Source organism: Ananas comosus, linkage group 8 (assembly GCF_001540865.1).
Source record: "Ananas comosus cultivar F153 linkage group 8, ASM154086v1, whole genome shotgun sequence".
In the NCBI taxonomy this organism is placed as follows: domain Eukaryota; kingdom Viridiplantae; phylum Streptophyta; class Magnoliopsida; order Poales; family Bromeliaceae; genus Ananas; species Ananas comosus.
Genome location: NC_033628.1, coordinates 1,748,641 through 1,775,913, shown reverse-complemented (window position 1 = coordinate 1,775,913; position 27,273 = coordinate 1,748,641). Strand labels below are relative to the sequence as shown.

At 36.7% G+C, this 27,273-nt stretch overlaps 3 protein-coding genes across 8 annotated transcripts; 2 read left to right on the top strand and 1 right to left on the bottom strand.

Annotated features, from left to right (window-relative positions):
- On the top strand, positions 28-6,026 carry LOC109713962 (casein kinase 1-like). 5 transcript variants are annotated; one of them, XM_020238288.1, is made up of 14 exons: positions 38-985; positions 1,090-1,130; positions 1,719-1,788; positions 1,872-2,020; positions 2,318-2,413; positions 2,846-2,916; positions 3,391-3,452; positions 3,721-3,784; positions 3,924-4,008; positions 4,093-4,219; positions 4,822-4,895; positions 4,995-5,052; positions 5,136-5,272; positions 5,397-6,026. In XM_020238288.1, exons 1-14 carry the CDS (start codon positions 910-912, stop codon positions 5,679-5,681), a joined length of 1,395 nt encoding a protein of 464 aa, XP_020093877.1. In that variant the 5' UTR covers positions 38-909; the 3' UTR covers positions 5,682-6,026. The 5 variants fall into 5 exon arrangements, with proteins under 5 accessions (XP_020093878.1, XP_020093874.1, XP_020093873.1 ...); XM_020238287.1 differs by having other exon boundaries at positions 4,992-5,052; XM_020238289.1 differs by having other exon boundaries at positions 28-985; positions 3,924-4,219; positions 4,992-5,052; positions 5,414-5,566.
- On the bottom strand, positions 6,251-10,609 carry LOC109713965 (vacuolar protein sorting-associated protein 2 homolog 3). Its single transcript, XM_020238294.1, has 11 exons — positions 10,406-10,609; positions 10,094-10,138; positions 9,662-9,696; positions 9,077-9,127; positions 8,857-8,961; positions 8,708-8,779; positions 8,447-8,518; positions 8,024-8,104; positions 7,864-7,899; positions 7,706-7,761; positions 6,251-6,542 (listed from the first exon to the last, which is right to left on the bottom strand). Exons 1-11 carry the CDS (start codon positions 10,437-10,439, stop codon positions 6,491-6,493), a joined length of 639 nt encoding a protein of 212 aa, XP_020093883.1. The 5' UTR covers positions 10,440-10,609; the 3' UTR covers positions 6,251-6,490.
- LOC109713974 (serine/threonine protein phosphatase 2A regulatory subunit B''beta-like) lies at positions 13,953-25,025 on the top strand. Of its 2 annotated transcripts, XM_020238307.1 has the most exons (14): positions 13,953-14,606; positions 16,344-16,592; positions 16,681-16,783; positions 16,847-16,924; positions 17,437-17,536; positions 19,009-19,114; positions 20,394-20,484; positions 21,657-21,798; positions 22,604-22,751; positions 22,838-22,947; positions 23,229-23,385; positions 23,471-23,596; positions 23,702-23,854; positions 24,339-25,025. In XM_020238307.1, exons 1-13 carry the CDS (start codon positions 14,457-14,459, stop codon positions 23,840-23,842), a joined length of 1,701 nt encoding a protein of 566 aa, XP_020093896.1. In that variant the 5' UTR covers positions 13,953-14,456; the 3' UTR covers positions 23,843-23,854; positions 24,339-25,025. The 2 variants fall into 2 exon arrangements, with proteins under 2 accessions (XP_020093896.1, XP_020093897.1); XM_020238308.1 differs by lacking the exon at positions 16,847-16,924 and having other exon boundaries at positions 13,956-14,606.

Here is a 27,273-nt window from a genome sequence, read left to right as displayed (position 1 = left end):
TTTTTGCCCCCAAATCCAAAAATTCACCCTTTTTTTTATATAAATATATAAATATATTTTATCCTCTCCCTTGTCGCCTCCGTTCTCCGAAATCGGTGAGAGGCGAGACCCGGTCCTCCACTTCGATGCCGAATTGGAGCTTCGAGGGTTCGAATCTTCGTGCTTTTTGATGAATTTTGGCGTTGGATGTTCGGATCGATCGACTTTGGAGCAAGCGAGTTCGATTCCGTGGCAATGTGGATTGATTCCTAGGGTTTGTGGCGCAATTGGGGGTGTGGATATCTAGGGCATCGTTTTTGGTGAGAGGGGAATCAAACATTCAAGATCGATCGTTTTCGGAGCAACGGAGTTCGATTCCGTGGCAATGTGGATTGGTTCCTAGTGGTTTTTTGGCGAAATTGGTTTGTGTGGATAGCTAGGGCATCGTTAAAAAATTTTCTGGTGAGAGCGGGATCAAACATTCAGATCGATCGTTTGCCGAGCAACGGAGTTCGATTCCGCGGTAATTGGATTGGTTCCCAGGGTTTTTGACGGAATCGGGGGTGTCGATTTCGAGCCCATCGTTTTTGGTGCGAGGAAAACCAACATTCAGATTGATCGGAGCATCCGAGTTCGATTTTGCAGCAATGTGGATTGGTTTCTAGGGTTTTTGATGGACATGGTTCTAGCCCGTCGTGTTTGGTGAGCAGAAAATCGACATTCAGATCAACCGCCTACGGAGCAATGGAGTTTGATTCCACAGTAATGTGGATTGGTTCCTAGGGTTTTTGACGGAATTAGGGTTGTCGATTCTAGGGCATCGTTTTTGTTTTGGTGGGACTGGAATTGGGATCTGTGGTGGATTAGTAGGTGAAAGGAGTTCCCTTTTCTTTTCTTTTTTATTCGGAAATTTGAGTTATTTTGGTTGCTATGGAGCACGTTATTGGGGGAAAATTTAAGCTTGGGAGGAAGATTGGGAGTGGTTCTTTTGGAGAACTTTATCTTGGTATTGTAAAAAATTGTGAATTTTTTATGTAGTGGATTGTTCGTTTTATGCATTTGCGATATTAAGATTGTTTAATGTGCTTTGTGTGCTTTGATTTGGTTCAGGTACAAACATACAAAGCGGAGAGGAAGTGGCTATCAAGTTGGTATGCGTCAATAAACTTATGTATATTTGATGCTCCAGCTGTTTTTTATGTTTCTAGATTTTTTTTTCTCCCTTTTTATATTATAGATGCCAAAATATAGTGGATATTATGTTTCCGAAGCTAATTGTATTGTTGGAAAGCTTCGAGTGCTTTCAGATAATTGTTTCTGGTAATTAGGAGCAGCAAGGATTCAGAAACTTCATGAAAATATTTAACCTTGGCTGGTGTCAGTGGGATGTTGGAGAGGCTCTTTTTGTCGCACTTAGCTACTTTTGGACATGATATGTTATTCATCTTGAATGTTCTTTTTCATGTTTTTTTGGCTTTGCATGTAGTATGTTTTAATATGCTGCTTTTTTTTTTTTTGAAGTGAATCATAAACATTGCACCCCACTCTAAATTCTTCTACCACTTCTACCTTTTGGGTCTGGTGTTATTCTTGGAAGAGAGTTTGGCGTAGAAGACAAAGCATAGGATGATTTGAAAAAGATGTTAATTTTATGTAGCATGTTTGTTTGAGCCTTTTGATGAAGGAATTATGTTAATTTTTGATGCATGTCTCACTGGCTTTTATGCTGTTATTGTCAGGAATCTGTGAAAACGAAACATCCTCAGCTTCACTATGAGTCAAAGTTGTATATGCTTCTGCAAGGAGGAAGTAAGCTCGTATGGCATAAGCTATATCTATTTGTTGATAGTATCAGTTTGTGAGTTAATTTGTTTCATGCTTGACAAATGAAGCTGGCATTCCACACCTGAAGTGGTTTGGCATGGAGGGAGAGTACCATATCATGGTCATTGATCTTCTAGGTCCAAGTTTGGAGGACTTGTTTAACTACTGCAATAGGAAGTTCACCCTGAAAACAGTGCTTATGCTCGCTGATCAGTTAGTAAGTGTTCTTCTCTTTCTTTTTTTTTTTGCCTTTTGTCATTTATATTGGGAATGACATATTTGGAAAGATATTCAAGTTTATCTTTGTTCCATCAGCCAGGTATATAAAACCTGAAAAAAATCTGCCCATGTCCCTCAATCTAATTTGGAGCTGTATCAAGGGGAATTGCTGTGCTTAATAAGAATGCTTAGTATACTTTTATTTACTGTTTTCTTTGTTGACTTTGTAATAAATGATGCGTACGAAATTAGTCTTATATTCTAAAAATGTTCCTATGTTGATGTTTTTGCGTAGCTTAACCGAGTTGAATACATGCACTCAAGGGGATTTCTTCATCGTGATATCAAGCCAGACAACTTTCTCATTGGTTTAGGTCGAAAAGCGAATCAGGTTTGTAATCATTTCCTGCCCTTTTTGTCAGTTACATGCGTTCAAGACTAACTGCTGTTATCTTAAGAGCAGGGTAATTTTTTGGACTTATAGGTTCTTTTTTTTCTTTTTCTTTCTTTCCTTCTTTCGCTTTTTTTTTTTTTTTTGGCTTTCCTTTCATTTTGAAGGTGCATCTTTTGTCTCGGTAAACAATTAATAGGGCATGCAAGATGCTATATTACCTGGTCTCCCATTATTTATTATTCAAACAAGCTTCTGATGGGTCTGTTATAACTAAATTGGAATAGAAGTACGTCAGTACGTCTTGTAGTAATGTTGGTAGTAGTCAATTAGAGAGCAAAAGTGAATCTACCTTTGTTCTTATATTAATGCTCTTATGAAGTTGTATAATTATGATGAATTATTTTGTTGGCATAATACTCTCTGAGTCAGGTTTATATCATCGATTTTGGCCTGGCGAAGAAGTATAGAGACCTTCAAACTCATAAACACATACCTTACAGGTAAAACATAAGTAAGTTGCTTTTATTAAACAATTTTTTTTTTTATTGGCCTGCATATGTTCAGGACTTCAGATCACATACCATTCTTTCAACTGTTGTCTTATGCAGTACCGCAAATTTCTCCTTTATTCTTAAATTTTAATTGCTGTCCATGAGTAGACAAGATAGGTATGTTGAGTGTTTCCCTAGTGCAGATGTGAGGGAATCATCTCATCTCGTGCTTACTATCATATGCTTGCATTAAGTGCTAGGTTGGAGTTACCTTTTATTTATTATAATTGTTCCATGACTTTTGGCAAAATGGCCTTTCTTCATTGTCTTTATATCTGTAACAAAACCTGTGAATTCCGTCTTGCATTTGCAGAGTGATTGTTCAACTTTCTTAACATCATGTTATTCTTATTGGTTGTTTTGAGTTGAATATGCTGCTTACTGTTGGTGAAGCCAGAAAACCTAATGGCTCCTTTTTCACAGGGAGAACAAAAATCTCACAGGAACAGCGCGCTATGCTAGTCTTAATACTCATCTGGGAGTAGGTTAGTATTCTCATTCAGACTAATGATACTAGATATGGATCAGATCAATTGTGTTTCCGTAATTCAGGTCTTGTTACTCCCCCCCTCATGTTTTTTTTTTTAAAAAAGGACATCACTTATTCAAGGCGACATAGGAAGAACCTGCCGGTCTGTTATTATCTTATCAGGAGAGGGAAATTGAGATATATCATGAGATCTTACTTGCAAATGTGAACTCTTAATATCTGGGTGACATTAAATTTGCCGCTGTTCTCTTTTATATTTGCAGAACAAAGCAGAAGAGATGATCTGGAATCTCTTGGTTATGTGCTTATGTATTTTTTAAGAGGCAGGTTAGATTTATGACTATGTTTAGAGCTTATATTTTATGCATATTCTTTTGGCACGCTAATGTGGTTCCATTGTGCTATTCTTCTTCTCAGCCATTTTAACTTGTGTACTCACTTGAATGCATTTCCCCATTGTGATCAGCCTCCCTTGGCAGGGTCTAAAGGCGGGCACTAAAAAGCAGAAGTATGACAAAATTAGTGAAAAGAAATTGCTTACTCCTTTTGAGGTATTTGCTTTTGCTTTAGTTCCAGTATCCTTCTTTTTTTCAGTGCAAAAGATAACCAGATGTATTTCACATTATTGTGATCAGGTGCTATGCAAATCATATTCGCCTGAGTTCATCTCATACTTCCAATACTGTCGCTCCTTGCGATTTGAAGACAAGCCAGATTACGCCTATTTGAAGAAACTTTTCCGTGACCTTTTTATTAGAGAAGGTATATATGGCTGACACAATTAACAAATTTGTTTCACTCTTACTACATTCACCACAGGCACTTAATGATGTAGAGACGATTAGCCTGTTTCATGAGGCCTGATGCTGTGGGTTCAAATCAAGAAAATAGTCTCTAGGTAACAGGAGCATGGACTTATTTGGTCCCGCTGGAGCTTCTGCAGAAGTGCTGTTTGACTATAACTATTTTAAGAAGCATAATAACCTCTCATTGAAATCTCCCCAGTAGCTTCTTGATCTGACAGATAATAAATGTAGAGGCTTCAAATTGGATCTTCAGCTCCTAGGACCCAAAAGTTCATTTCATCTTCCTGCCATAGCGAAATTTCCGAACTCTTTGTTTGCCAATTACCTGATTTCTAGAAGCTTGTTCTTTTGGCGTAGAGATGCTGTCTTAAACACCAGGGTAAACATGCATTATGGCTGTATATATCTTGGCCTCCTGTGGACCCTGGCATTTGTTGAGCTTTATGTTCTGGAGCACCCTTCAGCCTTATTTGTTGTTGCTGTCAATGTATTTTGCCCTATGTGGAGTATTTTATATATCCCAATCAAACATGTATTTCTTTGTGATATATTTTACAGGGTACCAATATGATTATGTATTTGACTGGACCGTATTGAAGTATCCTCAGATTGGTTCCAATACGAGATCACGAGTATGTGTTAGTAGTTTTGCCATTATGTATTTTTTTCCGTTAAGCTGGTGTCCTCTTATCTATCTGGCGAATAACTGTTATTTTCTTTCTCATCAGCAGCCTAGCGGAAGAACGACTGCTGTTGGACCATCCGCAGACAGGGCAGAAAGGACTTCAGGTTTTATATCCAGCATATTTATTTCTTTTCCCGTAGTAAGCAGTTTTTAGAATTACAATGTTAAGTTGTTTCCTTTTTTCCAGTGGGACAAGATATCCGTGACCGATTCTCTGGTGCGGTTGAAGCATTCGCTAGAAGGAATGCTTCCGGTTCTGGTCATCCTGGGGATAACTCCAAGCAGAAAACTGTAGAGGACTCGCGAATGCCATCTAAAGAGCCCGTAAGTAGTTTCCTGTAACTTTTTATACTGCACCACGGTTTGACATATCGAGGCACGGCGGTGTTGACCAATTGTCAGACGCTCTTCGTTGTATTAACAGAAACTTCTTTGCGTAATTTGTTAGGCTACTGATTTCGACAGAACACATGCATCCTCCTCTAGGAATGGGAGCGCATCTAAAAGGGCGGTGGTATCAGCGAGCCGGCCAAGTTCTGGAGAATTTAGTGATCAGAACCGCACAAGCCGACTGGTCTCTAGCGGCAGCAGCAGCAGCCGTCCGTCCACTTTTCAGCGGCTTCATCAATCCGGGGGCATGGAAAGTAGGTCATCGCAAGCGAGAAATGCGCAAGGCGACCCGAGCCTCCGAAACTTCGAGTTCCTCTCTATCAGCGCGGAGAGGCGTAAGTGAGGAATCGAAAGGAGAGGTGGGTAATAAACTAATCATCGGTGGTCAGCCGCCAGTTTCGGCAAGACTATAATAAGCAGCAGTCTATATAAGTGATTCTTTTGTCATCTTGGAGACTTAAAAATCGTGCATAGTTAACGCAACATATATCTTTATTTTATTGATCCAAATTACGTGCGAAACTGGTAAGGTATGACTTGCAGTGGAAACAAACATTGTGATTATTTTGTGTTTTACATGCTAAGAAGGGGGCATTTTAACCTCATTCGAAGGATCTTTGATGTGGATGCTATCCTGGGCAGGTGTTTATATTGAATTTTATTCAAATATAAGCTGTGTTCTACACTAGTTTGTCATTTGGATGTGATAAGCGGTAGCGTCGCCGTTTCCGTTACTTTGCTCAATTAAAAATTCAATATATATACACATACAGAGATCTAGAGTACCTCTAGAAGTATACAGAATAGTTTGCTTTCGCATCGTTTTTAGTGATAAAGCATTCGAATCGACGATTGACACCATTATTATACACTATTAACCTAGAAACGTGGTGTTAGTATTACATTCATTGGTACCTCCGATAAGAACCATAGCTTTTCATTCTCAACTTGAAGAGGAACTACGAAGCTCTGTCGACAAACAACTAACATTTCATTCGACTGAGGCACAAAATAGATGATCCTTTTCAATCTATTTATTTACATCACTATTCTCAAGTACAAGGGATCTTTGATTTTCTTTTATAATACATAAAACCTCGTTAATTGGAAACAGGTGCGGAAACAGAAGTCGCAGGATCAACAGGTCTCTATTTATGGATTTTTCAGACCAGCCAACCTCTTCACAAGCTCGTCCATTTCCGAACTGCAAATCCCATGTTGGTCATTCAGGGCCAAAAAAATTGCTTATTGATGTATCACGTAAAAAACTGATAGTATGTTGCTCAGTAATCATCTATTAATCATGAGTTTAACGCTATACAATAATCATCTGTTAATCATCCAAGATATTGCAGCAAACCTATTGTGAATCTGTGATAGCCTAGATTGATTTGCATTTTCTATGGAACTACTGAAAAAAAAAACATGGATATATCAAAGTATAAGTTCATTATATTAGGATGCGTCAACTAAATATGTTTAAGTCAAACAAGAGCAACAGGGCAAGACTCTACAAGGGCCGTTTGGTTTGGGGATAACAAACATTGGGATAAATTTTTATTCATGAAATAAGTTACTATTCCGGGATAGTCAGGAATAAAAGTAAATTTGTGTTTGGTGTGTAATGTTGCTATTCTCAGAAATAATTTAAATCGTGTTTGGTTAATTTTAGGGGATAAAAGAGAATAGTGAAAGAAAAGATTAATGGTTGAATTTGATAAAAAATTTATTATGATACTTAAGAATAATTTGTTATAATAATTTATTATAATATTTAAGTACAAATAATAATATGTACTAATTTAGTACAATAAATACTTTTATAATAAAAATAATTTATTGTAATATATAATATATCATATATATATAATTTACTTTAATTCAATTTATAATATTAATAAAGCTTGGAATTAAACCTTGGAATAGTACTATTCCACCAAAATGGTGGGATAGTTTATCCCAAGCTATTCCGGGATAACGAGAATAGCTAGGTTTCATCGGGATCCTTTACTCCGGCCAAAAAATGTCTCATTTGACGGAATAGTGGTCCAACTTGATTCTCACATAATGTCAGGAAACGACGCAAAATTCACATCACGAAGGATGTTCGTAAGAGGGTTGTAATCTGGCAAGAAGAAGAGCTTTGTACAGAATTTATGGTCATTAATCACAAAATGTCGACTTCTCATGTTGTACTTGCGACGCTGATATAGACAGTTCCGATGAAGTAGTACTATGTAGATTATTCATTTTGAATGTGGTTATATCAACATAGGCTTTAATAACACACTAACATGTACAACAAAAGAGCTAACATGAATTAGAAACATATAAGATATTAAAGACAGAGTATTTAGAGGTTCAAACCTTTCATCCATCTGAACCTTCTTCCCTGCAATTTTTCCTTTGGGAGCAGAAGACAGCTGCAAAAAGTTTTCAAAGCAACAAAGCCAATTCGAGCATTACAACAAATTAGAGACGAAATGACGATGGCAGCCATTCTATCAGAAAATGCAGAAACAAACCTGTGATGCGACATCAACACCAATTTCATCAAGGACCTAATGAGAAAAAGGTCATGAAAAGATGGTTAGAAGAAATTGATATTCAATGGAAATTTGAATATCAGCAATACATTCTGTATACAAGGAACAGGGTACTACAAAAAAAGAAACAGTAAGACACCTGGTTAGTGAGTTCCACGGATTCCTCTTCGGCCTCGTCATCATCTAAGACATTGTCGATGGAGTCAGACATCATCTCATTCTGTGAAAGGTATAAGAACAGGAGCGACAACTTTAGAAGCCAAATAGTGAATTTCAAAATAAATTGGAATATAAATAACTGGAGAATAAATGGATTAGAGAAAATTGGAAATTATAACATCTAAAACACCAACTGTCTGACAAATAAGTGTGAATGAGGAAAATCAATCTATTTATTTCTATAAAAGCTACAGAGAAACAAACAGGACAAAAGAAATTCGGTCTACAGAAAAATAAGTATTCATTGCATAAGGACCTCTCCCACAAGAAATAGTGTGCAGAACTTCATATCATCAGATTAAATGTTTTGTAAAGACACTGATGGAAAATTTTTCAGCCTTACCGTCATATCTAGTTGTGCCGATTGTTTTTGAAATTCTTGCATGACCTTCATTTGCTTTGCAGGTGCCATTTGCTGCATTAATAATGACGTGCTCGTCAATTGCATGACCAATTTCCAGCAAAAAAATTACAAGACAAATATTTTTTTTACACTTTCGAACTTCTAGTAAACAGTTTTATTCAGATCACCACAAAATACTTCAAAGTAATGGAAAAACTCTTAATCAAAATTCGTCATTTCTGAAAGTTAGGTTTGCAAGACCTTATTCATAGCTCCCATAGCCTTACTTGCACCTGCCATGCCGGTAGCCATTGCAGTATTTGCATACATTGCCTGACAAGCAAATTTTACTCTAGTAAGGTCAGCAAGATTCAATGATAGAAAATATTAACAAAATTTTGTGCGCCTACCTGTGTATGGGTTGCTATACCCCGCATCTGGGCTCGATTTCCTTGCAAATTGGCAATTTGCTGCCTTAACCTAACAAGCTGACGGGCTAAAATTTTCGTTGCAGCCTGTGAATATAAAAGTAAGTGTAAGAATCAAGCTACATATTTTATTGAAATTATGGTAAGTTTCAAGGTGTAACCTCTAAACAGTTACAAGGGAAATGATCATCATCAAACACACCTCATTTCCAGTTTTGGCAGTCCTCTTTATCTCGGCAACCAGCTTCTTTTCCTGTCAAATGCAAATGTAAAGCAAATTAGAGATAATAGATGCGCCAACAGCATCTCTGAAGAATCATAATGCTTTAAGTTTCTCTCAGCCATCTCACACAGAATAATTTCTGTTAACCTTGATGAGCCTAAAAGACAACAACTAGTCACTGCGCTTGCATTCTTTTATAAAACAAATCATTTGGCATATATGTCGGTCTTTTTTACGAAAAAAGACTGAGTTACGCAAAAAGAATATTTGATTGCTGGATGGTTTCGAATCTTTTGACCTCTACACAGGTGATTTCTAAGATTAACCCATATTTGTCAACACCGTCCATTCTCTACAATAAACGATGCTAACCATATACATTTATCAAGTATCCTCAGATGCATCAGTTTTATCTATATCTGAAAAGCAAAATATTTTACACCGACATATCATCACCTCGAAACATGCCTCAAAGCAGTCATAATTCAGTTCTAGCCAATCAATTCACATTCAGCAAAGAAACAATGAATAACTTCAAAAATACAGGGCATTCCATTTATGTACCTCTAACTGCAAGGCTCCAATCTCCCTCTCGATACCTGTAATTTGACAAACGCATAATTACGGCACTGAACATAAACAAAGATTAATCACTAATAAACACCATCATATAATTTGTATGATTGAATCCATTTCCAGCAATAACCTCAAATGTTTCAAAACATAATTTTCCAAATGAAGCAGCACTAAGGAATCCAGCATTTTTTAACAAAAAATATAAATAGTAAAGATTGAATAGCTAACCAACTTAGAGATTCAGCCCTATAAAGCAATTATGAATACTAATTGGGCACAAGTAACTCATGCTAGGCTTTTTCTTTTTTTTTTTAATGACAAGTTATGCTTCTAAAATCAAAGAGATGAACAAAAACAAATTAAATCTACTTAAAAAAAACAGAAATAACGAATTAAAATTAACTACTCGTGATCTGATACCTCTTGTAGCATGCGACACCTCCCGTTTACTACTCCGAAGCGCCTCTGTACTCGCACCAAATTGAAATCTCATCACACACATAAACAAAAAACTAAATCCAATAATCGAAAACACGCAAATGAAGTCATCCGATGATGCAAAAACTAAAATCCCTTAATTTTTTTCCCAAAAAAGGTGCAAATTAAGGCATAATTAACCATCGACCGAACAAATTCGGATTGAATACGATTTCAGAATCAATAATACGCAAAAATTACGTCGAAATTACCAGAATTAGGGCATAATTCATTGAAAAAGATGAGATTTAGTACCTTTTGCGGTGGGTTTCTTCGCAAATAGACTCATCTCTTCTCCAGAGAACGGGAACGAGATCGAGATCGAGAGATGGAGAGGAGAGAGATCGAGGTATGATGTGATTAATTCTAAGAAATTAAGCTTATATTGATCGAAAAATAATATATGATATAATAATATGTAAATAAATATATAAATAAATATTTCTAATGTGAACTCGCAAATAAATAAATAATAAATAAAATTAATAATTAGAAATATCGTGAGCGAAGTAAACGAAGGTGAGCGGTAGTTAACGCGGAGAAAAAATTCCATGCACCGGGCTCTTGTAGACTTAAAATTAGAGGCTTTAAATTTTAAAAATTAGATTATTAAATGTGTTCTATGATTCTTAATTTTTAATTCTTAATCGAAAAGAATTAAGAGATTTTTAGCCAATATTTTCTCATGTAAAAAAATATATAGATCCTTACAAACATAGTAAATGACAAATATATCTCTACAAAATTCAACTTTTATATGTTGTCCTTCAAAAAATTATTTCAAAAAATTATGATGTTTTCAAATATATTCCTACTGTTAGAATTCATTAGAAAAATTTAGTTAACAATAGATTAAATATGTAATCCTAATTAGTTTTTGATATTTTATTTTTTTATATTATACTGTTATGATTTTTGGAGGAATATATTTGTAATGATAAAATTGAAAATAAAAATAGCTCTTTAATGATTCTCTATCAGTAACAAATCAGAGAGACATATTTGAAAATATTAGAATTTTTACAGAAACAATATATGAAAGTTGAACTTTATAGAGATATATTTATCATTCATTATGTTTGCAATGACTTGTATGAAATTAACCCTATATTTTTTTTTTGTTTGTGTATGGTGCGTACACCGCGGTGCACGCAAAAACTTTGTCGTCCCGCCCTTTGGAAAATGAAAAGAGGGCCACGATCTGCCAGAAACCAGTGGCTGTACTCGGTGCATATTTAGGATTGTGAACCGCGCATGTATCAGCCGTTCACTTCGTAGGTGGGGACTGAGTGGACGGTGCAGATTGAGACATAGAGTGGATGAACGGTTGATAGATTGGGTGGTGCACGATGTACGGATGCATCAGGTGCAGGCGATAGTGATCAACCAAATTTTAACTGGGCCCCCTGAAAAATTTTATTTTAAAAATACCCCAGTCAAAATTTAATTTGCAAAAATGATCCTGCCCCTGCCACGCAGTCACTACGTCAACGCCACGCAGGCAGTGCTGGGCCAGTGTGTTAAGTTGAACACGGTGAATCATTTACCATGTTCGTGTTCAAACATGGTAAATAATTCACCGTGTTTCATATTTATATTTTTTTCCTTCTCTTTTAGGAATGTCAACGGGTCGGGTTTGGATCGGATTTTCAAAAACTCGAATCCGAATCCAAAAATTAAATTAAAACCCGAACCCGGTAGGTTTTAAAAATCCATACCCATATAACTTTAATATATTGATATGTGTATGGATTTTTAAAACCCGCCGGGCTCGGATTCGTGTTCGGATTTTAATTTGATTTTCGAATTCGATTTCGAATTTTTAAAAACTTGATCCAAATCCTACCCGTTGACATTCCTAAAAGAGAAGAAAAGGAATATAAATATGAAACACGGTGAATGATTCATCGTATTTAAACACGGTGAATGGTTCATCGTGTTCAACTTAACACACTGGTCCCAGCCCTGCGAGCGTGGCACTGACGTGGCGTCTGCGTGGCAGGGGCAGGGCCATTTTTGCAAATTAAATTTTGACGGGGCTATTTTTAAAATGGCGCTGACGTGACGCCTGCGTGGCAGGGGCATGGCTATTTTTGCAAATTAAATTTTGACAGGATTATTTTTTAAATAAAAATTTGTCATGGGGCTAAATTGAAAAAAAGCCCTTTTAACTGCTATATTTGACCAAAATAGTTGGTGAGAGGAAGAAGAATATTATGTATTTTTTAAAAATAAAAAATAGAAAAAACTTCAAATACCCCCTTGTCGTTTTTTTTTTTTTTACTTGAGTACCCCGTGGTTTAAAGTGTATCAAGTTTGTATCATGTGGTTTTGCACTTTTTCACTTTAGTACCATGTGGTTTAAAGTGTATTAAGTTAGTACCCTATGGTTTCGCATTTTATCACTTTAGTACCCTGTGATTTTAAACCACAGGGTATTAACTTGATATAAAAATAAAACCATATGGTACTAACTTGATACAAAAATAAACCACAGAGTACTAACTTGATACACTATAAACCACAGGGTACTAAAGTGATAAAGTGAGAAACCATATGATACTAACTTGATACACTTTAAACTGTAGGTACTAAAATAAAAAAATGTAAAATCACAGGGTTTTTTTTTTATGTTTTCCTAAAAAATATTTTGGACAACATTATTGTACTTCTTTGTGCACAGAATTTTTTTACGCACAAAAAAATACATTTCCATCTAATATGTTGGTAATATGATGTATTATGTTGCTTATGTGACGCCTGGTTCGTAAGCTGTATCATGGCTCAAGAAAATGATATATTTTGTCATGGAACTTATAAAATTTTTTTTATTAATAGGCTTTAAAAAAATAGGCCAATTTGCATAAAAAATCCACTTATTTTGGGGTTTTGCAAAATCGGGCCACCTTTTTCCTTTTTGCAGATTCGGTTCGCTTTTTCCGCCGCCTGACCAAAATGCCCCTCCTATACAATAGCCTCCCGCGTATTTCTTGACATACGTATACTACCCTGCCGTACGGTCTAGCGCNCCGTACGGCAGGGGAGTATACGTATGTCAAGAAATACGCGGGAGGCTATTGTATAGGAGGGGCATTTTGGTCAGGCGGCGGAAAAAGCGGACCGAATCTGCAAAAAGGAAAAAGGTGGCCCGATTTTGCAAAACCCCAAAATAAGTGGATTTTTTATGCAAATTGGCCAAAAAAATATTATATTATAAAAATAAGTTTTTTGTAAAAAATTATTTAAACAAATAAAAAATTATAGTAACCTAGTTAAGTTTGGTTTTCTCTATTAAAATTAAATTATGTTGAAAACTTAAACCATGCCATTAAATTTAAAAAATGGTTGAAATAAAAAATCAAACCAAAATTTATAAGAACATTTTAAATACAAGTGTACTTTGAAAATAAGATAATCTTTGATTCGCCTCTATAAAAAATCAATTATACTTAACATCATGTGGTTTATAATTTTAGTTTTGATTTTTATGGAAAAAAAAATCTATATCAAGTAGGGTAGCAAAGTAAGTTTTTCATAATAACAAAATATTAAGTGTAATTTTTTGTCACACGATAGTTAAATTTAAATATAATTTTTTGAACTATAAGTTGATAAAGTGAAAATTAGCTAAACCGAAGGGGGTAAATTGAAGTGAGTATCCTTGAAATTTTATAAAAATAAATCCATAATCCGTATCTATATGTATATATACATGTACGTATAAAATACCGTGAGGATACGCTCCTCCTCTATCTCTTTGCGCTTTGGCCTTTTCGAGGCAATTTTTCGCTGTTATATTGGTGGTGTCCGAGTACTCCTTTTCGCTTTTCCTTCGACGCTCCTCTCTCTCTCTCTCTCTCTCTCTCGTCTAGGGTTCGAGCGCTCGGAAGCCGATCCCCGCATCGCCCTTTTCTTCGCCTTCTTCGTCGTCTTCGTCTTCGTCTCCGTCTTCGTCTTCGATCTCTGCGAAACCCTAATCCCCGTCGATCCGATCCGCTCCGCTCTTCTTCCCCCGCCCGATCCCCTCCGGCCCCCCTCCCGCAATCCGCCGCGAGCTCGGCTCCGATTCATGAAGCCGCGGAGCCGGAGGAAGGAGGAGTCGCGAAGCTAGGCTTTCTGCGCGGAATCCGACCTCCCGAGGGTTGTTCTTGGGCGGTCGCTGCGGCGGCGATCTAGGGTTTCGGGTTTGTGGAATCGCCGGGCCGAAAAGATTTGGTCTTGGGATCGGTTTGCTGGTGGGGGAGGCGGTGGTCCTCGATCGGGGCTTCTTGGTGTATGAGAGAGAGAGAAATAGGGTTCGATCGGGATGGAGGCGGATGTTGGAAGGGACGCCGCGTCCCTCGATCCGGAGCTGCTGCAGCTTCCCGAGGTTTCGTCGCTTGCGCTGAAGGAGAATCCGAGCATCGCCGAGTCGCTATATTGGCAGTGGCTTTCGTTGCCGGAAACCTCCAAGCTGGTAACTTTTTTGCTTCGTTCCGAAGAATGGGTCGCGTAGGTGACCCTAGATCATATATCTGTGGTATATTTATGATGATTGCTGGTGTTTATTTCATCTATGAAATGCTGATTTTACAATCTAGGGTTGGTAACTTTATTGAGTGTGGCTCGTAGTAATAACGTTCAATGCACTCTTCATAACCACAAAACTTGAGATGATCAGTTATGTGTGATTATATTTGTGCATTAAAAACGGACGTGCGCCGTGTTCTATGCATTTATCTGTACCGAGAAACCAGATATAAATGCATAAAAAGTGTGTATATTTGCATATTGTGGATGTACTTATGGGTGCATGGATTTGTTTTGAGATTAGTGTCCAGGCACTTTTGCATGCATTGCTGACTTCAGATTGACGACAGTAGGTGTATTCTAGGTGCTGTATCAGGTGCCATGAGTCCAAGGCATAACTATGGTTTTTCATTTTTGAGGGTTCTGCGCAAAGAAATGTTTATCAAAATTGTTCAACCTAAAAACTTGCCTTGCAAAAGATATTATCTTAGGAGCAATTGATTATAGCCTAATATGATGACATTGCAGTTAAATACGTAGGATTGCGTCTTTCCAATGTGAGAACATTTGCCATAGGACAAGGAAGGCCGACTGTTGTATAATTTGTATAAGATAAAATATCAGAAAACTGAAAAGCCATCCTGAAACTCACTAATCAAATTGTTTAAAACAATGAAAGATATGCCAGATCAAATTAAAAACAGAAATTGAGAGGATGTGGAGATAAATTCGTTATTCTTCATCAAAATTTACGATTCCACCAAAACCAATCTACCCAATAACCAAAAATAATAAAAGCAAAGAAATCCCAAATATTTCAAGCAGTGGAAAACAAGCTAATACAGGCATGTTTTGTATGTTACGTCAGGTTGGGGTTGTCGATCACTTTGGTTCAAGTCCAAACTATATCACAGGTTAAAGTTCATGCAACTTCAGTCAAATAATGTCAGTCAATAAGTTATAACTAAGTAGTTGGTTGAATTTCACTTCATATGGATCCTTTTGGTATAATTGGTGAATTGATTGGATTCATTGTCACAGATGGAAGCCCTTCTTTTGTTAGATTTACCTGTATTGAGTTTTATATTGAATTCTAATTTAAAGTTGTCTCTTTTTTTATGGGCTTCTGAGAAAACTCTCGTCAATGCTATTTTTCTGAATTGAAATATCTTTCATTCGGAGCTCACCCTTTCTTTGCAAAATGTTGTACCTATATGGTGAAGTTGCAACACAGGTATGGAATGTTAATGAATTCGAGACATGAAAGTTTCATTGTCACTGAAGGCTAAAAAATAGCAGTTTTTTGCACTTTGATATACTGACATCCTTAGAAAACGCATGAAAATTTATCTAGAGCTAGCTAAATTTTGTTGCTCCTTGGCTACATAAAAGGGGATGCACTTGGATCTAGCTGGCTGATTAGGCAAAAAAGTTCACTATAATATGTTGCCGTAATCTACAAGGCGCCTCCGAAAGGCCTTTTCTAGGACTCTGTCATGTGTAATTTGCTTGTGATAGCTATATTTCTGTACTGTGTAAATGCAGCAATTATGGGCATTAACTTTGTGTCACAAATGTCACACCCTTTTGTGATGTAATTCTTGCATGTCAATGTTCAAATGCTGTATATAATGGCAAAATGTTGCAGATGTGCCAATGCCTTATTATTAGTGTTTTGCTGTAGGTTAAGTCTTTGATTGAAGACGCGAAAGCTGGTGTGACCTTAAATGCTCCTGGCAGCTCTGGTAGTACGAATGCTGCTGCAAGTAGCTCATTGCCTTCAATGTTCCCGGCCGGCAGTGCTCCTCCTCTTTCTCCTAGAAGCACTTCTGGATCTCCTCGTGTTATGAGACGTGGCGCAGGAGCTGGACCTTCATCCTTCGGATCTCCACTAAAAATTGTTAGTGAGCCAGTGAAAGAAGTTATACCTCAGGTAGTCTATTATTAAATCTTGTCACATTTGCACAACAACGTTTGACAAACTTCGATTTGGGTCTGACTGGCACTTTGTATCTTTGTAGTTTTATTTTAAAAATGGGCGCCCACCTCCAAAGGATCTGAAAGAGCAATGCCTATCTAGAATTGATCACCTCTTTTTTGGTGGGGAGGGTCTTCAAATCCAAGGTGAATTATATTGCTAGCTTATCATTATAGTTGTGCAGTAATATTGACCCTAGTGTTTGAAAGGGCGCAAGGCGCAAAAAGGCGCAAAGGCTTTATGGAGCCTAGGCGCGAGGCGCACCGCGAGGCGCGCGCCTCAAGAAGGTGAGGCGCATATCTAATAAAAGTAAAACACTCTTAACAAGCCTATTTTAAATGGATGTTTTATATTAAAAAATTCTAAAATAGCTATACAAAAACAAAATAGCCATAAAAATGTAAAGAAATCGCATGCATAAATGTTCTCAGCTTAAAAATAAAAAAAATATGTATCAACTTTCAGCTTTAAAGTGTTTGCCGCTGCTTCTTTCTTTTTGCTGCTGCTATTTATTGCTATTGGGGGGTGGAAGAGAGAACGACTAAGAGAAAAGGAAAAGAAAGCGTTCAATTAGAAAAATTTTTTAAAAAGTTTCTTAACATTTTAGAATATATTGAATAAACTCAAAACCCAAAAACCCACACCGTAAACACATTAAACGTAAATATCACGAGGTGCGTCCCTGAGGCACTGAGACTAGCGCCTTGCACCTAGGCGCTGAGGCGCGCGCCTCAGGCGCGTCTTTTCAAACATTGATATTTGACCCCCAATCTCTTAATATTCTTTTTGCCAATTTCAGAATTTAAATCCGTCGCAAAGGATATTTGTAAGCTACCATCATTCTTCTCCGGTGCTCTTTTTAGAAAGATTGATGTTGGTGGCACTGGAACTGTATCAAGGTATGGAATTTGTCACCTAGTTGTATTCGGTTGTCATTTTCTGAATAGTAGTTTCTGAATCTTTAGTAAACTTATTGGAAAAATTGGTAAGTTTGTAGGGTTTTTACTTTCCTGTTCTAGTTTACTCATTGTTATTACTGTGGTAATTTTGTGATGGAAGTACAAATTTTCTTTTATCTATGGAACTTATTATTACTCTTCACTCGGAGGGTATGTAGACTTGCAGCGTATAATCTGTCAAACTTACTGCCTCTTCTTTTACTTTTAGAAGGTAATCATAGCGTCTGCCCTCCGTGGCTCATTCCAACTTTTATTAACTTTAGTTAGCTCTGTCCATTTAGTAAAATTGAAAGTAATGCTATTTCTTGGAATGTTAGCTGTGATAGATACAATTACTTGTATTAAAAGCAATGCTATTTCTTGGAATGTTAGCTATGGAAGATACAATTATTTTTGCTTGGTCTGCAATATCCATAACTTTTTTTAGTTACCGCACATGTTAATTTTATTTTTACATATTGAAATGCTAGTTTTGCCTTTCGAGGCTCTGATTTCATGGACTGAAGATGAGTTGGTTTGGTACCTGCTCTTAGGTGTTTGTATAATTTATCTTAGATATCGACCAGTATTATTTACAAATTTTTGCTAGTTATGATTTTCTTCTAGTGTCAGGAAAAAAAACGCACTTAATGCACTTGCTAGAAATTGAAACAGCATGGGCTATCAAAGATTCGACACTTTGGCGCATAGCCTGTAATCTCCAATTGCTACCCGACCTATCTTGTCAGCCCTTGCTAGTGGATGGTTGATCCTAAAATCTGTTGTTTTCAGGCTTTACTGCTTATGGGTATCTTTTCTTCTTGACTATATAGTTTGGCTTTATTAGAAGCAAGCCACTGCTTTGAGTTTTTATGTGATGGTTAGTTTGCTGGTTGTCACCTATATGGTGTAACTTTGTGATTCTTCTTTCTATAGCTGGTCATCGGTGGGGTTTATCTACTCCTTGGACTTGATATGATCGAATGTTCTTGGTTGGGACTTGGGAAGAATCTAGAGTTTACAGGGTTCTTTTCAGAATTATTACCTCTAGCTTCTTTCAGATTAAGATAAGATTATTATTGTCGCTGCTAATATAGTAATTGTTTATGCCAAATTTGTACCTGATTTTTAGATCAAGCATTTCGCCAACCATCCACGCAGCTAATGTGAGAAATATAGATGGTCGTTGATTATTGATTCCTTTTTTCTTTTTTCACTTCTGGTTGATTGCTTGCAATTTTACCATTGAAGGTTGTATGATTTCTAGACCAAGCATTTTGTCAACCATCCATGCAGCTAATGTGACAAATATAGATAGTCATTGATTATTACTATTTCTTTTCCCTTTTTTGTGTTGTTGCTTGCAATTTTACCATCAAAGGTACTGTTTTTGACGGTTTTGAGTTGTTTTGCCTGTATTTTAAATGATTCAGGGATGCATTCGTTGATTATTGGGTCAATGGCAACATGATGACCATGGATTTAGCTACACAGATATTTAAAATTTTGAAGAAGCCAGATCATAACTACCTTACACAGGTCAGCATTCCATGTCACACTATTTGTCCTCACTAGTATTTCCTTTTCCATGCAAACAGATCTTACTATATGTGGGGCAATTTGTGTTTAAAAAAGCGCGTGCTCGCCTAGGCGTATAGGCGACGCGACTTGGTCTAGGCCCGCGTTTCGGGTGACACGACCTCGCCTAGGCGCCTTGGGCGAGGCGCTGGTAAGGCACGCCTTGAGAATAGTGGGGTTTGGATCCACTCTTATTGGGTTCAATGGGTTTAAACAACTAAGAAACCCTAAATCCTAAACTAATATGTTGAGAAACCCTAAAATTAAGTGGGTTTGGTCACCTCCTTTCGCTCTCTCTTTCTCGATCTATCTCCTAGTTGCTCTCTCTCTCTCTCTTTCGCTCACCTCTGCTCGTCTGCTCCACTTTTTCCCTCCCCTTGGCTCGCCTCTCCCCTCCTGTGGACTCCATTACTGTCATCTCCCTCCGCTGCCACAGTGCCACTGCCACCTCCCTCCCATTTATTCATCTCTCTCTGTCTCTCTCTCTATGTCTCTGTTGCGTATATGTGGGAACAGGATAGACTGTACTAAAATTTGTTTTTTTTCTTAAACAATATTTCTATTTTTTTAAAAGTAGAACATTGTTTCTCTCTCTTTATCTTTCTCTTTTTTTTTTTTAGTAGAAGAACAATGTTTTAACTCTCTCTCTCTCTCTCTCTCTCTCTCTCTCTCCCCCTCTCTCTCTGTTTTATTTAATAAAATAGGGTTATACCCTATTTTAACTTTCTCTCTCTTGATGGGTGTAATTTTTGTTTTTTCTTATACCCTGCTTTCTCACTCATGGTATGTGGGAATTAGATGGAATTGTTGTTTTTTTTTTAATAAAGTGTGCCTCACCTTTCTCTGGTGTGCGTCTGCGCCTTGCACGTAGGCTCTAACAGCCCTTTGCGCTTTGGTGCACCTTGGGCCTTTTCGTACACTAGGGGCAATAGAACTTCTATGGACTGCTAGGGCTGCACAAGGCCCAATCTGTCAACATATTGCTTGAGCTTGGTTTGGCTGTAAAGCAATCTTATACAAGCCTCTTATTTTGGCATGGCTCAGGAAATGAGCGAGTATGGAACATCTGATTTACTTTTTGAATAGGCTAGACTGGTTTGGAAGAGTGGCTAAAATAATGAACAATTCATACCGGAGCAATCTTGATTATCTCAATTTCTTACGGTAAATTTGCATGTTTTGATTTACTGCATCTTATTATTTTAATTTAGCTTGACTCGACACTATTTAACTGATATAGGAGGATTTTAAGCCTATTCTTCAAGAACTTTTGGCAACTCATCCTGGATTAGAGTTCTTACAAGGCACACCTGAGTTTCAGGAAAGATATGGTATGTTTCTCTTCCAGTTCGAAGATAATAGCAAGTTATTTTTTCTTAATTTGTCAGCGCTCCTTGACCTTATAATGGGATCCTGTTTGACTCTGGATCATGGAAAATTTAGCAAGATAATCTGAGTAACAATGAAGAAATTTTAGAAATGCAATAACTAAGCACTTTGCTGCCTACTCATTTTGGAGGAAGCGTCACAGTCCAACATTGAGGCATGACATATATGCTATATATCTCGTGGTAACTTCAAATAAAACTGATTAGAGATGGATCGAAGGCCATCAACATTTATAAAGACTTTTGGCAAAACAAATGATCAACTCTGAATTTGATTGTCTCATAAATAGCATTATGGGCAGTGGGCAGAGGTCTACCTTATCATCGAGATATTATGAATTGCATGAAAGGGTTTCCTTTTTTGAGAAGGGTATCTTAGGTACCAACAGCAAATCTATTTAGATTTTCAGTATGATTGGATGCTCTGCAAAACAGGACAGGAGGAAGAGGAGGAACAGGTGAAAATAGATGTCCGACGTTTTTCTTGGCAGTTCCTCAGTGTCATTATGATTGTGGTATCATGTAGCTTAGCTCAAGCCTCAAACTGATAATTAGGTTGATTTAGTTTGCTAGAAATTGTAAAATTAGTCTCCTGGTAATCTTATCAAACTTAATTACATTTGCATGTATGAATAGAAACTGATTATGCCTTATAGTGGCGCACATAATTATTATATCAATATCGGAAGTTGTGGTCAAACTAAAAATAGAAAACTGGGTGCTGACGGCAAGAATTATTTCAAATCAACAAGCTAGTAATATTTACTACCATTAGCTAAAGAAAGAAGGGAAAATAATCTAACAAACTCTACTGGCTCTGGCATTGGAGTATATTGATTCTGCATATGGAATGGACCGTGTTAGAACAGACTTAATCATTGTTATGTAGTAAAACATCCAAATGATTAATATTATAATATGCTCTATTCCTTTCACGTGTTAGAACTGAGAACGTATCTTTTACAAGCTTGAGTAGTTTGTTGGTAATTGTTGCACTGGCTATATTCTTGCGTTAAGTGTAAAATTCAGATTCGGCTTTTTGCCTATGCAGTACTTTATTCATGCTTAAAATTATTTCTACCATGTCAATAATATGTGATTTATTTTTTTCCCAGCTGAAACAGTAGTATACAGGATTTTCTACTTTGTGAATAGATCTGGAAATGGGCAACTTACTCTCAGAGAACTGAAACGTGGAAATTTAATTGATGCTCTGCAGCAACTGGATGAAGAGGAGGATATTAACAAAGTTTTGAGGTAATATATTTTAGTAAAGCTGCAGTTGATGTTCTGTAGAAACTTTTCACAATAATATCACCAATTTTATTCGGAGCATGTGATTATAGTGGTCTCTGTTGCTATGACGTCCCTCTTCTTGTGGGAAATATTGTTGTTATCTATTCAGTTATCTTTCATGTGTTAGCCTGACTTTTGAGACTACGTATGTAATATCTATCAGATTTTGAGGAACCTCTGGAAACCTTTGAAACTTTGTGTCTTGGCTCTGTGGGCTTTGCATGGCAAAATTTGAGGTTCCTGGCAATCTTTACTGCATATTGATAATGTATTACGCATTATGCAACAATGTTGACTCTGAGGCTCTTAACTTGGAAAAATTGGTCTTCACACTTTTCCAGAAGTTTCTCTTGGGTTTCTGGCTTTTAAAGCAGACACATGACATCCTTAGTGACATCCTTACTTTTGATGAGTGTTCCAATTAAGCCCGCTCTATTGTCTAACTTTGAGTTACAATGAACCTGACATGGCTGCTACTCCAATTTTGCCATCTCTCAAGCTGACATGGCTGGCATGTCAGCGTGACAGTGAATCAATTTAAAGTTGACGTGAACGGAGGATGATAGAAAGGTCTTGTCGGAACCACTATAAGAGAAGGACCAAAGAGAGTTGGGGACCATCAGCACAATTTACTCTTTTTAACTCCTATCTGCAGAAGAATTCTACTTTTTAAGCCAGCTCATCATTTGAACCCTTTGTTTCCAAGATCGCTGTGTAAAAGGCGACACAATGACATAGTTTTTCTGAGGTTGCTTGTTTTGTGCAGGTACTTTTCATATGAGCACTTTTATGTGATCTACTGCAAGTTTTGGGAGCTTGATACAGACCATGATTTTTTGATCGATAAAGAGAACCTTATCAGATACGGAAACCATTCACTAACCTACAGAATAGTTGATAGAATCTTTTCACAGGTTTGTATTCTTTTCACACCCTTCCGTTTGTATCATTAACTTAATGTTTTGGGTGTTTTGATATTTTTTGTGTTGCTGCACTATAGATTCCAAGGAAATTCACAAGCAAAACAGAAGGGAAAATGGGTTACGAAGATTTTGTTTACTTTATTTTGTCGGAGGAAGATAAATCATCTGAACCCAGCCTTGAGTATTGGTAATTCACGCCATTCATTTTGACTTGCTGATGTCCTGCTCCTGATGCCTTTGTTCTCAGAAGATTATAGTATTACAAGTCATCCTTGCATGTTAGCTTCTTTTTCACTATGTTTCTGCTGAAGCAGTAAAAGTTGAGAGAATTTTATTAGTTCTCAAGAATGTTTATGTTTCTATATTAAGATATTCAGTTCAAGCTGGATGTTCGCACTAGCAGTACTTGTTGATGTTATCTTCTAATATTTTTCTCTCTTAGTTAATGTGCATTGCTGATAATTACAGGTTCAAGTGTATTGATCTGGATGGAAATGGAATACTTACCCCCAATGAAATGCAATTTTTTTATGAGGAACAGCTGCATAGAATGGAATGTATGGCGCAAGAACCTGTACTCTTTGAGGATATTTTATGTCAAATGATTGATATGATTGGACCAGAGGTTCTTCGCTTATATTCAAACGACACTTAATCTTTTATATATCTGTGAACATTAGCTGTTCTCCTAATGGCTTCTCTTTGTGCAGAATGAGTGCTATTTTACACTACATGATTTGAAAGGCTGCAAACTTTCGGGAAATATTTTTAATATCCTTTTTAATCTGAATAAATTTATGGCATTTGAAACTCGTGATCCATTTCTCATTCGTCAGGTGACTGCAATCTGCCACTTTTTTTTTTTTTTTTTCCTTTTCATGAGGAAGCTTTTTGAGAGCAATACCATGTAGAGGCACTGAATGATCTGAATGTTTATTCAGGAGCGTGAAAATCCAACTTTGACTGAGTGGGATCGTTTTGCACACCGGGAATATATTAGATTGTCCATGGAAGAAGATGGTGAAGATGCTTCCAACGGAAGTGGCGATGTTTGGGATGAATCACTCGAGGCACCCTTCTGAATTCTAACCAATGTGAGCAGCTTTTAGATTTTGGTATTGCATTATTGCTTCACGGTTGATGTTTGTTTTACTTTCCTATTTACAAAATGTTCTTGCTGTAGTTTCAAATTTCAAGTGTGAACAATATGGTAAAACAATGTTGTGGGAATTTCATAGTGTTAGGAATATTTTTTGTATAAATACAATATGCACATGCATGCAAGGAGGGAGTTCTATGAATTCACAATTCGCACTGCTGTACTTGATTTTAGGCTCTTCAAGATTTTCTATAAAATAGCTATCACTATTTTAGAGGATAATTTTATAGTGCACTCAACAATATGACCTAATGAAAAGTGAAGTGCCGTAGGAGATAAATTCATACTTCCAATGGATTATGAGAATGAAATTTCAATAATCAGTAGCATTTACACTATAATAACAGTACATCAATTTGACTATTTCTCATACTCTTGTTCTAATATTTTATAACCTACTAATTCTATGCCGTAATCAGCTACTGGTGCCTGAAGATAGATGGTCCCATGGAGAAGCTAGATTGAAGCTGGACCAAAAGCGGCTTAATATGGAGTGCTTGTTGTTCACCTTGGACGGATCTTTCCATCAGCGTCCGTTCCCCACTGATGAATAATTACAAATTTTGCCAGGCAGGTCTAATTCGCATCTGTATAGTCTCCAGTTGTGCAAAAAAAAAATTGTGCTTCCCTGGCTGAGCAAGTGACTTCTTCAGAAATGATGATGATGATTAGGGTAACACCTCAATAATCTCGCGATGCCAAGAATTGGGGCTTTCTGATCCTTTGCTTCAATTCTTATTACATGGCAAAAAGAATCATCTGTTTATTGAATCGCTCGGGGTTTCGAAGCGGCATTGTTCGATGGTTTGTTGCCGGTTTTTTTCCCCTTGCCCCTGTGAAAGAGTTTCTGGGTTAGCAGGTAATCGCAGTTTCAGTTTTCTTCTGGGATGTACTTTCTAATTGATGCGGTACATTGTTACATGATGGCCTTTTCTACTTTGGCTATTCTTTCACTTACTATTATCGTAGAACAACATGCGAAGGAAAACAATTTATATTCGAATCTGTTGATTTAACTTTTTGAGTTCTGATTAAGTGTGCTTGTTATCCTGAAATATATGTTACTGCAGCATTATTCAAGTGTAGTTTTTGCCCGTTTATAGTCCGAATTATTTGGTTATCTTTATTCTTTACTGACTAAAACTTCATTGCTTTATATTTCTTCAATCTACAGCAAATCATAACCGATGCAATTTTCAGCTTTGCTCACTCTTTGTACATTTAGATCCTGATACGGATACCATTAGGCTTTTAATTGTCCCCGAAATCATCCTGCTTTTACTGCTCATCAGTTCTTAATCTAGTAGAGATTTGTATTTTTGAGTTAGAATTAACTATTTTAATTCTTGGTTCCAAGCATCTAAACCTCCTGTGCCTGTAAGTCACCCATTAAGTTCAAATGTTCAATCATTTAAGCTTACTCTCTGATGTGGATCAGCAAGCATAAATGTGTAGCTGGTAGCTCCAACAAACAGAGTCACACAATAAATGTTGGCAAAGAAACTAGTGTTTGGTTACAGGATTTTTATATATGAGGAATTAGAATAAGCATTGGTCAAAGAGTTCTAAGGTGCTAATGAGGATTATATGTAAAAATACTATGTTGATCTTTTCTATGCAAATTACATTTTGTGGCCTGGGTGAGGATTCATTTATCATTTGTTCCATGTTATTCCAAATGAAAAGTTACCAATGTTACTGTGGCGCCTCGGCACTGAAGTGTAGGTAACAGAACTATCAAATTATGCAGTTGCAAATTAGTACACATTAAGGGCACTGCAACAGTTCTATGTGTGACGACGGTAAAAGACAATTGGTGTTAATAAATTGCTGTGTGGCTATAGAAAATGATTTTGTAGCCTGTTGCATATATTATGTGGTCCAACAAATGATGTCCAAGAACTTTTCTCTACCATTCTAACCTGAGCTTATGCATTAGGGACTGTAGAATGTTAACTACTCTATTTGGCTTTTGCAATAAATGTGATTGATAGATTTGATTTAATAATAGTGATTGAGGAAACTAAATAATTGAAAACTAAAGTGAAGCATTCCTAAGGCAAATATTAGAGGATTTGATTTGGGGGACGAAATCGAGATTTTAAAACAAAGCAGATCTCATCTTATGGATTTTGATCCAAAACAGGTATTCGTATTGCAAGTATATATCATGAAATTAATTCATTTTGTGTCCCTGCATTTTCTCATTGTTGTCTTTGAATGCTTGCTAAATCAAATTATTGGTTCCTACACTTCTATCTTTGCAAAGTGCTTTGCGAAAAGATTGTGTTTTCAGAGTGGTGTTTGAGTACAGTTGTTAAAAAATATACTTTCAACTTTTACACGCAAATTGCTCCAACAGTTTTCAGCTTGGTAGAGGCAGAAGCTTTAATTTTTTCGGCCCAGAACCACATTGGAAGTCAATGACACAAATTTTGCTTTTTTTTTTTTTTTAAGAAAAAGATAGCATACTATTCGCTTCGTTTATTTTTTAAATATGAATTTAATTAAAAATGTGAATCAACTAAGCTTGAAACTTGGGTAATTAGGTATTAACTCTCAAGCTTTTAGTCAACATTGCTGTTTTTTAACGTAGATAAGTTGTTGGAACAGCTAAGGTCAATTTCAGAAAAAAGAATATACTTTGCCTCACAGAATGATTGCTTGGTAGTAGGTCATATTTCTGGGACCCTTGTTGGCTATGTCTAATCTCACTCTTGTGGAGCAGTTGTTTTGAGACTAATAATTTGAGGTAGGACCCTGTTTGGCTCAACAAGTGGAGGCAGAAGTGCTTTTCCAAGAAGCCATAATACATCTTATAAGGCTTCGTTTGGAATTGCACGTTGGAAAAATATCATGTTTGTTTTCGTAAGTAATATTGCGTTCCGCATATCGCGATGAGTCGGTTACGATATATTTTCTATGGTCCCACCGGAGAACGCAGAAGCATATCCCTATATATTTTTTTCTCAACTTTATTTGTTTCTAATAGCGTTAGATAGGTCTCAGTACTAAACTAAGCCTAATTGTGAAATGTTCAATAAGTCCTTATTTAACTTTTTTCACAAAAATCTTCCTTTTTTATGAAAGAAAAGCTTCTAAAACAATTTGGACCTTTTGGAGTAATGCTACTGGGAGAAATATTTTAGTCCCTCCCATTAATCCATTATCATCTTTTTGTGGCCAAAGCCTCAAATAAAAGCTTTTGCTTTTATATCTTAAAATAGTATTTATGTTTCTCTTAGTATAGCAAAAAAAAAAAAAGAAGTAAAAGTAGGACTAAACAAGTCTTGAATTTGCAAGTGCATCACCTGTTCAGAACTCAGACTCCGACGACAAAAAATTTTCTCCATT